Here is an 11,607-nt window from a genome sequence, read left to right as displayed (position 1 = left end):
CATCTTAATAATATTGAGTCTTTCAGTTCATGAACACGGTATAACCCTCCATTTATTTTAGCAATGTTTTATAGTTTTTAGTGAGAGATACTTTTCCTTTTTTAACTAAATTTATTCCTAGGCATTTGAATTTTTTGGTGCTATTGTAAAAGCTATTTTTATTTATTTTATTTTCTAATTGTTAGCAAGAGAGTATTGATAAAGACTGTCCAACATTTGGAGGTTCAACAAGGGAGGAGCCAGTGAGGAGCCTGAGAAGGAGGAGCCGGGGGTCAAAGGGAAGGCAAAAGGAAAGAGGGTTTCAAAAAGGAGAAAGTGATTAAGTGGTCAAATGTGTGGAATGCTGCTACCCTGTAGGGTAAGATGAGAACAGAAATGTGGCCAGTTGGATTTAAACAGCTTTTTTCCAGATGTTTTGCTCTGAATGATTGCAGAAAAATTCAGCAGTAGCTATTATAGATAGGTAGGCTCAAGAAATGATTTTTTTTTAAAGAAGGGAGATACTAGATTATATTTATATATGCTGATCAGGATGATTCCTTATAGTGGGAGAAATTGATAGTGCAGGGAATTATCTAAGAGTTTAGTCCTTAAGGGGAATGAGACACAGGGGAATTATCCAAGAGCTAAATACTTGAAAATGGAATCAGGATCCTAAATCCAGATTGGCCTTTAATAGCAGTCATTACTTGAGAGAAAATGGAGACAGTCAGGGTGTACACTTGGAATTAATGACATACTTAGAAGACTTAAAGTTCATGCAGAACATTATTATATTATGCATAGTAATAAAGTATTAACATTTATTGAATGTTTAATACTGTCTGGCACTCTTTAAAAGACTATCTCATTTAACCCTCATAAAATCTTATGCATTTGAAATAACTAACCCCATTTCATAGAGGGAGAAAATAAGGTTCAAAGATGTTAAGTTGCCAAAGATCACATACCAAATTATTGATAGACCCAGGATTGTTAACTTTCCAAAATCCTCGGTCTTGAATATTCCTTAACAAAGGACTGAAAGAGGGGTAGATATCCATCTGTCTCATTTTTCTTGTGAAAATGGATTCTTGATCAGGCAGTTCTCATTAGTAGGTTTATTTACTTAGAACACTAAATATTTATTATAAATTCCCAAGGAAGGGCTCTCTAAGGATTTATTAGTCTTATTTTCTACATGTGCAGATAGGTCAGTGTTTATTTTCATCACTATCAAGTAACTTTAATAAAGTAGATATAAAAAATTAATTGTTGGTCATTTGTTCTTAATAGTAAACTTTTTTGTAAGAAGATTGAGAGACTGTTTGATCCAGAATACTTGAATCCAGATTCTCAGAATAATGCAGCAACATTATACAGGTACAGTGATATGGTTTTCTTTGGTATGCTATATAATGCAGCTAAATTCTTTAATTTTACTACATTTGAAATTTTCTTCTTGGATGTTTTCGTATCTTCTTTTTTGTTGTTTTTTAATTTTTAAAATTTTAATACAATTTTTATTTTATTTTTTAAATATTTATTTATTTTGGCTGCACCCGGTCTTAGTTGTGGCACACAGGATCTTTAGTTGCAGCATGAAGGATCCTTTAGTTGTGGCATGCAGACTTCTTCAGTTGCAGCATGTGAACTCTTAGTTGTGGCATGCCTGCGAGATCTAGTTCTCTGACCAGGGATCGAACCTGGGCCCCCTGCATTGGGAGCGTGAAGTCTTACCCACTGGACCACCAGGGAAGTCCCAAATTTTTTATACAATTTTTAAAGTTTACTTTCCATTTACAGTTATTACACAATATTGGCTATATTCCTTGTGTTGTACAATACATCCTTGAGCCTATCTTATACCCAATAGTTTGTATCTCCCACTCCCCCACCTCTATTTTGCCCCTCCCTACCCTCTCCCCACTGGTAACCACTAGTCTGTTCTCTGTATCTGTGAGTCTGCTTCCTTTTTGTTATATTCACTAGTTTGTTGTATTTTTTAGATTCCACATATGAGTGATAACATATAGCATTTGTCTTTCTCTGTCTGACTTATTTCACTTAGCATAATGCCCTCCAAGTCTATGTATGTTACTGCAAATGACAAAATTTCATTTTTTATGGCTGAGTAATATTCCTGTGTGTGTGTGTGTGTGTGTGTGTGTGTGTGTGTGTGTGTGTGTGTGTATACCACATCTTCTTTATCCATTCATCTGTTGATGGAACTTAGGTTGCTTACGTATCTTGGCTATTACAAATAATGCTGCTATGAACATTGCGGGGGTGCATGTATCTTTTTAAATTAGTTTTTTGGGGGTTTTTTTGGATATATACCCAGGAGTAGAATTGCTGGGTCATATGGTAGTTCTATTTTTAGTTTTTTGAGAAACCTCCGTACTGTTTCCACAGTGGCAGCATGAATTTACATTCCCACTAACAATGTACAGGGGTTCCCTTTTCTCCACATCCTTGCCAACATTTGTTATTTATGTTCTTTTTGATGATATCCATTCTGATGGATGTGAGGTGATATCTCGTTGTGGTCTTGATTTTCATTTCCCTGATGATTAGATGTTGAACATCTTTTCATGTGCCTTTTGACCATCTGTATTTCCTCTTTGGAGAAATGTCAATTCAGTTCCTCTGCCCATTTTTTAATCGGGTTGTTTGTTTTTTTTGATTGTATCTTTGTGTTATAGATGCTGTTTGTGTAAGAAACTTTTAACAAAAGAAACAGAAAGAAGAATTCCTTGCATTCCTGGAAAAATCAATGTGGATCAACATGGAAATATTATCTACATTCATATAAGGTGTAGTGAAAATAAAATACAGCTTTTTAAATGTGAATTAATAGTGTATTTATTAAAAGCAAAACTACTCTTATAAGGAATAGGATACTATCTTTTCTGCAATGATCCAACTTTGATTTAGAAAGATGCTACTTTCAAAACAAAGTTGTTGTAAAAGCTTTATTTTATCTTGAAAGATATTCTGATCAGTGCCATTAAAATGATTTCTTTTCACTAACATTTTAGTTATCTATTATATAAGTGTTTTTGAGAAGACAACCAAATTTACTTTCAGATAAATTTTGGTGAGTGATGCAAATTGTCTTTAAAATTGGATTTTTTTGTAATTTATTCTTCATACTTTGTCAGTATTCCATTAATGCATCGTCCTTTTTAATTCCCCTTTAAGTTCAAAACTGGTTCTCAAAAAAAAAAAAAAAAAACTGGTTCTCATCCTGAGTTGGGGAGTAGGGAGAGAGTGTTATAAATCGGTATAATGTCTCAGGATAACAAAAACTTTAAAATATATATGTATATTCTCTGACAGTATCCTACTGCTAGGAATTTATTCAGAGAGGTAATGTTGATTTGTGAAAGCACTTAATAAGGACATTTATTGCTCTATATAAATAAGAAAAAGTAAAAAAAACACTCAAATGATTAAGTGAACTAAGATATATCCATAAAATAGTATATCTATATAAAACATCTAATCAATTCTTAATGTGCAGCCTTTGAGAATGTAAAAGAGTATATACTCAAACAGAAAATTGTTAGTGGTAAATTAAATAAGAAAAAAACAGGTTATAAAACAGAACTAGAAACATGTTCACTAAAATGTTAACTGTGGTTTTACCTTTGAGTGATAGTATTATGGATGATTTTCGTTTGCTTTTTTTCCTATATTAAAAATGTACAGTACTTTTACTAAAGAAAAAACCCTACAAATGTTAGATTTCATATTTTAAACATTAAAACAGAAACCCAGAGAAACACATGACATTTGACCCTAGTGTTAATAATAGCACAGTCAACATTAAAATATTTCATTTTTCTCTCCATATAATAAAGGGAATATACATTAGTTATTATAAGCACTTGGGATTTTTTTTTAATACAGCAGGTTCTTATTCGTCATCAATTTTATACACATCAGTGTACATGTTAACCCCAATCGCCCAATTCATCACACCACCATCCCCACCCTCCCCGCGGCTTTCTCCCCTTGGTGTGCATACATTTGTTCTCTACATCTGTGTCTCAACTTCTGCCCTGCAAACCGGTTCATCTGTACCATTTTTCTAGGTTCCACATACATGCGTTAATATACGATATTTGTTTTTCTCTTCCTGACTCACTTTACTCTGTATGACAGTTTCTAGATCCATCCATGTCTCAACAAATGACCCAATTTCGTTCCTTTTTATGGCTGAGTAATATTCCATTGTATATATGTACCACATCTTCTTTATCCATTCGTCTGTCGATGGGCATTTAGGTTGCTTCCATGACCTGGCTATTGTCAATAGTGCTGCAATGAACATTGGGGTGCATGTGTCTTTTTGAATTATGCTTTTCTCTGGGTATATGCCTAGTAGTGGGATTGCTGGGTCATATGGTAATTCTATTTTTAGTTTTTAAAGGAACCTGCATACTGTTCTCCATAGTGACTCTATCAATTTACATTCCCACCAACAGTGCAAGAGGGTTCCCTTTTCTCCACACCCTCTCCAGCATTTGTTGTTTGTAGATTTTCTGATGATGCTCATTCTAACAGGTGTGAGGTGATACCTCATTGTAGTTTTGATTTGCATTTCTCTAATAATTGGTGATGTTGAGCATCACTAATTATTATGTTGAGCTTTTCATGTGCTTTTTGGCAATCTGTATGTCTTCTTTGGAGAAATGTCTATTTAGGTCTTCTGCCCATTTTTGGATTGGGTTGTTTGCTTTTCTAATATTGAGCTGCATGAGCTATTTATATATTTTGGAGATTAATCCTTTGTCCGTTGATTCGTTTGCAAATATTTTCTCCCATTCTGAGGGTTGTCTTTTCGTCTTGTTTATGGTTTCCTTTGCTGTGCAAAAGCTTTGAGGTTTCATTAGGTCCCATTTGTTTATTTTTGTTTTTATTTCCATTACTCTAGGAGGTCGATCAAAAAAGATCTCGCTGTGATTTATGTCAAAGAGTGTTCTTCCTATGCTTTCCTGTAAGAATTTTATAGTGTCTGGTCTTACATTTAGGTCTTTAATCCATTTTGAGTTTATTTTTGTGTATGGTGTTAGGGAGTGTTCTAATTTCATTCTTTCACATGTAGCTGTCCAGTTTTCCCAGCACCACTTATTGAAGAGACTGTCTTTTCTCCATTGTATATCCTTGCCTCCTTTATCAAAGTTTATACTTTTTTATCTTGAGACTTGATTTACCTTTTGAAAATTACTTCCATTTTGACAGCAATAACTATTAATATTACTATGTGAATAAATGGATATTAACTTCGACATTCAGTTTTGTTGTTTTATTCAAAGTATTTTCCTGCAAATCATTTGTGGATGACATTTTTCAAAAATGTCTTTAACCTAAAACATGTAATTTCTAATAACATGATGGCATTTTGTTATTTATTGAACTAAGGACAAAACTAACAAAAGTTCAGAAAGATTGGGGACTTAGACAATAATAGGAACCTGTTACATATGACCATAGCAAATGGAGTTATAAGCCTTGCCTGTTTTTTTATAAGTTTATATCACATAACTTACAAATGTGTTATTACCAAGACCTGCTTTTTCATTACTTTATTACTCAACTACTAGAAAATGCCTTGTGAAAATAATATAAAGAACTAATACATTAATGGAATGTTTAGAATCACCAATAATTAATACTTATTTTATAGTATGTACAATTAGAATAAAAGGTTCCATTTAGCAACATAATCCTAAGTTCCAACTGTGAGCCTGCTCAAACTATATTTAATTTATAATGCTTTATCTAGCATAGTAAAATAATTTGGCATTCAGTCTGTCACAACTTTTTCTGTTGTCCACAGGAAAAAAAAAGAATAAACAAACTCCCAAATGAAATTTTACCTACCATTCAGTGTAGTCCATTCCACAGCCATCTTTTGGGGAACGTTCTTGGAAATATGTCACAGATTTTAAGATATTTGTTTGAACTAAATTGTTTATATTGCTTGTGTGTAAAATAATATAACAACTGAAGCTCTTTTCCCCAGAGATAAGACTTGGGATGTTCATGAGTATTTGAATAGTCTTTCTGAAGAATTAAAATCTTGGAGAGATGTATATTGGCGCTTGTGGGGAACAGTCAACTGGCTAACTTGTTCAAGATGTTATCAGGTGAGTTTTGTCTTTTTTTAATATCCTGCTCTGCAAACATTGAGAGCAGGCTCTTTTGATATATGCTGTTTAATTAGGGTGTGTTTGTACAATATCTGACATCTTTTTAAGAAACTAGTGTCAAAACGATGGTGCTGTTAAACATTGCTTGCATCTGACTTCATTTCTCATACTATGGTTCTTCCTCTATTTTATTTCCATTGCTGAGACAATCAATGACTTGATGAATTTTTATAAAACCAACAGGTTTTAAGTGATCAAATACATTTTTTTCAATGGAAAAAAGATAACAGAATTCTCACTGCCTTTCATTATTTCCAGCCAAACTGTTTCTCTGTTAGTCCATAAATTTCTTTAGAAATTCAGAAACACCCTTGCAGATAGGATACTAATGAGATGTGCCCTTCTTGTTAAAATAATTGTGTTACCAGAAAGGTTTTGTTCATTTTCTTCTAAATGAAGTCTATCATAAAAGCACAAGAAAGCTTGCTATTTGAAGGTACCTATAATAAATCCTTTTCTAGAATAAATAGATCTTTATTGGTCGCAGTCATTCCAAATTAGTCTTATGTATAAATCCAGAGTGTTCTACATAAAATTTTTTTGAATCCCTCAGGTCTCCCAGCCCCCAGTTCTTTTCCTTTCTCACTTGGGTAATTATTTTCAGTAGAAGGAAGGAAGAGCAGTGGACTCCCTATGTCCCCACAATTTTTAAAACCTTGGTTTATTGAAGTATAATTTACATACAGTAAAATTTATCCTTTTGTGAGGTTTGACAAACTCATACAGTCATGTAACTACCATCACAATCAAAGCATAGACCACTTCTGTCAGCCTAAAAAATTCCCTCATGCCCGTTTTTAGTCAATTCCTTCTTCCACCCCAGGCTCTGACAACCACTGTTCTGTTTACTGTCTCTATAGTTTTGACTTTTCCAGAATGTCATATAAATAGAATCATACAGCTTTAGCTTTTATTTATTTATTTTTTTTGCGGTACGCGGCCCTCTCACTGTTGTGGCCTCTCCTGTTGCGGAGCCCGGGCTCCGGACACGCAGTCTCAGCGGCCATGGCTCACGGGCCCAGCTGCTCCGCGGCATGTGGGATCTTCCCAGACCGGGGCACGAACCCATGTCCCCTGCATCAGCAGGCGGACTCTCAACTACTGCGCCACCAGGGAAGCCCAGTTTTAGCTTTTTGAGTCTAGCTTCTTTTACTTAGGAAAATGGATTTGAAATTTATTCACATTTTTGTATCTATCAATTTGTTCCTTTTTAGCCTTAGGTAGTAGTCCATCATATGAATATATCCCAGTATGTTTATTCACTTACCAGCAAAGGACTGTAGGTGTTTCTAGTTTGGGGCCATTATGAAGAAAGCATCTATAAAGATTCCCTTACAGGCTTTCATGTGAATATGTTTCTCTTGGGTAGTTACCTAGAAGTAGGATCGCTGGATTGATGGTAAATGTAAGCTTAACATTTACCATGCCTAACAGTTTCCCAAAGTTCCTGAACCACTTTGCATTCCTTCCAGCTATGTATGGGAGTTCCACTTACCCCACATCTTCACTAGCACTTGATATTGTCAGGTTAGTTTTTTGGTGTGTTGTTGTTTTTTTTTAACTTAATAGCTGTGTAGTGGTCCTCCCCACAATGGAGTGTCGCTTATAATCAAGGATATCAGGCTTCTAAAACCTGACTTGTTTAGCATGTCAGAATGTAGAAAATTTGAAGGATTTTTTTCTCTTCTTCATAGGAAATTAAGTCTTGATTTATAATATTTAATATTTTACTATGGAGAGTTCATAAACTCATAAAATAGTTTGTATGCACAATACTTTGAGTGTACACCTTATAGCTTTTATCAGATGCAGAAAATTTTAATTAAAATCTATTATTTGAAAATCATAATTAGAACTAACAACTAAGAATTCTGAATTATAGACTATCCTTTCTTGCTTTTGTGTTCAGGATCTTTTTATTTTCTTTAAATTATCTTACCAGCTTATAAATGTATCTGAAACATGACTATTAATTTTACAATTAAACTTCGATAAGATTTTCACCAGTGATTCAAGGTTACTCCATCGTTGTCACTAATACTGATGCTAAGTATTTACCTTAAAAAATATGTCAAAGAATAAGTGAGGCAAATTTTTATTTAATTTTTTCCATTGGAAAACCTCTTATGTGATTGGCCAATTATAAAATTAGATGTACATCAAGATCAATTTAACTCATCTGAACTTAGTGTTTTTGATTTTGTTTTTTAATAGCTTTACTGAGGTATAATTACGTTCCATAAAAATCACTCACTTTAAGTGTACAATTTACTGATTTTTAATAAATTTACAGAGTTGTGCAACCATCACCACCATCCAACTTTAGTACATTTCCATCACCCCAGAAAGATCCCTCATGTCCATTTGCTGCCATTCCCCAACCCTGTCTCACTTTTAACACCAGGCAACCACAAATCTGCCTTGTGTCTCTAGAGATTTGCCTTTTCTGTGCATTTTATGTGATGGAACATACAGTATGTGGTCTTGAGTGAAGTATTTTTGAGATGTATAATTTCATTGTGGGAATAATACTTGATTTTACGTATTTCTTTTATTCAGGCTTTTCTGTGTATAGAGTTTTCACATTGTCAGTATCACTCAGAAACAGTGATTTATCCTACTGCAGGAAGTTCGCTAAGTTCTGTTGGCACTGGAATCTATCCCTGCTGTAACCAAAAGGTTCTTCGGTTTGACCCCACTCAGCTTACAAAGGTAAATTTTGAATGTTGCCCTTTTGTAATTACAGCACTCACTAACACTTTGTATTTAAGTCTTTTCCTCTTTTATTGTTTTTAAAATGTAAATATACATTCATGTAGAAGAGACTTAAAGCAATGCATAGGTAAGTATGGTCTCTTCACACCACTCCCTCATTCTACATCTCTTCTTAGAGGTAACCACTGTTCACAGTTCCTTTCAGACCTTGTTTTATACATTTCAGGCACAAACTATATGTTGTTTTTCATTCTGGAAATAGGATCAGACTATTCATGTTATTCTTTAGTTTGCCTTTTTCACTCAATAATATAATTAGGTGATCATTCTGTGTAATATTAACTGCTGTGTAATACTCCAAGCTTTGCGTATTTCACAATTTATTTAACCAGTCTCCTATTGATGAACATTTAGGTTGTTTCCAGATTAATAATATTACAGTGTTGCAGTGAACATCCTTGCACATATATCTTGGTGCAATATATGAGTATTGCTCTAGGTTAGAGTCCTTGATCACTCACATTCTTGAAAATGTTATGTAATTAAGTTTCGTGAATGGACGAAAGGAACCTTCAGGTCTTCATCATCATCATCCATACAGTAAATATTTATGAAGTGCCAAAGTTGTGTCGCAGACTGTGCAAGGCAGAGAGTAGTGTGTAAAACTGGGTAGTTTCTGCCTCCATGGAGCTTACAGTTCAGGCAATAATGTCAAAAGGGGGGGAAAAGCAGGCAAAGGAATGTTTGAAGAATTTCTGTAATAGGCTGGTTTGATCTGGACCTTGAAATCAGGGAAAGCCTCCCTCCGTAAGGAGTTGGCACAGAGATCTGAAGGGTGGGTAGGAGTATGTGAGGCAAAGAGGAAGGGAAAGAGCCCCTTTGGTCAGAACAGCAAGGCCAAAAGGAATACAGTGGGTAAATGAGACTGAAAGAAACTGTGCCTGTTGTAAAAAAACATGCATGGCTGAAGATGGGGCTGGAGAGGTCAGCAGGTGTCAGCCATGCAGGGGTGGGACCTCCTAGGCTGTGCTTTAGTTTCTTCTTTATTTCAGATTTTGAAAATATCAATTGTGTGTGGAGAACGGCTTAGGGAATAGTCAGTGGAGTCAGGTACAAGGGGAACTATCAGAGTAGTCTTAGGGAGATGACAGTGACTTGGACTAGGGCAGTGGAGACAAAGAGAAATGGATGAATTCAGTATTTAGGAAATAAAACCGAATTGACCTATTGGATTATTTCACAGAGGGGATTGGAAGAGTCAAGGATGACTCAGTTTCTTGCTTCTGCTACTGGATAGATGGTGGTGCTATTCACTGAGGAGGAAAACAACAGAGGAATCAGGTCTGGAGAGGAGCTCATGAGTTCTGTTTTGGACATTTTGAGTTTGAGGTACTTTATGAGATAACCAGGCAAAGAGTGTTAGATACGTGGGTTTTGGTGTTTAGAGAGTGGGTAGGCTATAGGTAATAATTTCTAAGTCTTGCAAATAAGTGATAATTGAAGCCAGCAGGTATAGGTGAGCATAGAGCAGAGGGTTTACAACAGAGCCTAGAGAAACTCCAACATTTATTGGTTGGATAGAGAAGCATGATCCTGCAAAGGAGAATGATCAGGAGGGGACAGAGTAAACCAAGAATGTCATGAAAGTCAAGGGAGCAGTATTTGAAGATGGAGAGAGTGTCCACGATGCCAGTTATTGCTAAGAGGTCAAATAAAATAATGAAAGAAATGTGTCTTTTGTGACCTGGAATTCTTAAGTGCGAAGAACTGTTTTGATGGAGTGCTAGATTCAGAAGCCAGATTAGTATGGGTTGAGGAGTGAGTAGAAGAAAAACAAATGGAAACAGTGTGATTAACAACTCTTTTGGGAAATTTGAGAAAGGAAGAAGATGGATCAGTAATTAGGTTATGGATATTTATTGTTTCTGTCTTTTAAAAAATTTTTTTAATGGAGTATAGTTGATTTACAATGTGTTAGTTTCAGGTGTATAGCAAAGTGAATCAGTTATGCATATACATGTATCTGCTCTTTTTTAGATTCTTTTCTCATATAGGTCATTACAGAGTTTTGTTTTTTTAATATTTATTTATTTGGCTGTGCTGGGTCTTAGCACACAGGATCTTCGTTGCCGCATGTGGGATCTTTTAGTTGTGGCACGCAGGATCTTTGTTGCAGCATGCGAGGTCTAGCTCCCTGACCAGGGATAGAACACAGGCCCCCTGCATTGGGAGCACAGGATCTTAACCACTGGACCACCAGGAAAGTCCCATTACAGAGTGTTGAGTAGAGTTCCCTGTGCTATACAGTAGGTCCTTATTAGTTATCTATTTTATATATAGTAGTGTGTATATGTCAGTCCCAATATCCGTTTTCTACATCTGTGACTCTATTTCTGTTTCGTAAATAAGTTCATTTATACCATTTTTTTAGATTCAACTTATAAGCAGTACCATATGATATTTGTCTTTCTCTGTCTGACTTACTTCACTCAGTGTGACAATCTCTAGGTCCATCTATGTTGCTGCAAATGGCATTATCTTCTTTTTTATGGCTGAGTAATATTCCACATCTTCTTTATCCATTCGTCTTTTGATGGACATTTAGGTTGCTTCCATGTCTTGGCTATTGTAAATAGTGCTGCAATGAACATTGGGGTGCATGTAATCTTTTCGAATTATGCTTTTCTCTGGG

General features: G+C 35.1%; 1 protein-coding gene across 3 annotated transcripts in view; it reads left to right on the top strand.

The window, feature by feature from the left end:
- Window positions 1-11,607, top strand: part of SANBR (SANT and BTB domain regulator of CSR) — a 68,062-nt gene that overhangs the window by 17,474 nt on the left and 38,981 nt on the right. For 2 of the 3 annotated variants that reach the window (XM_065891245.1, XM_065891244.1), the window contains exons 7-10: window positions 1,276-1,362; window positions 2,685-2,795; window positions 6,014-6,137; window positions 8,760-8,912. In XM_065891245.1, coding sequence (XP_065747317.1) covers window positions 1,276-1,362; window positions 2,685-2,795; window positions 6,014-6,137; window positions 8,760-8,912 — 475 coding nt within the window. The remainder of the gene's footprint in view (window positions 1-1,275; window positions 1,363-2,684; window positions 2,796-6,013; window positions 6,138-8,759; window positions 8,913-11,607) is intronic. The other variant, XM_065891246.1, reaches the window with a different exon arrangement.

This window comes from Phocoena phocoena, chromosome 14, assembly GCF_963924675.1.
Source record: "Phocoena phocoena chromosome 14, mPhoPho1.1, whole genome shotgun sequence".
In the NCBI taxonomy this organism is placed as follows: domain Eukaryota; kingdom Metazoa; phylum Chordata; class Mammalia; order Artiodactyla; family Phocoenidae; genus Phocoena; species Phocoena phocoena.
This window is presented reverse-complemented; position numbering and strand designations above follow the sequence as displayed.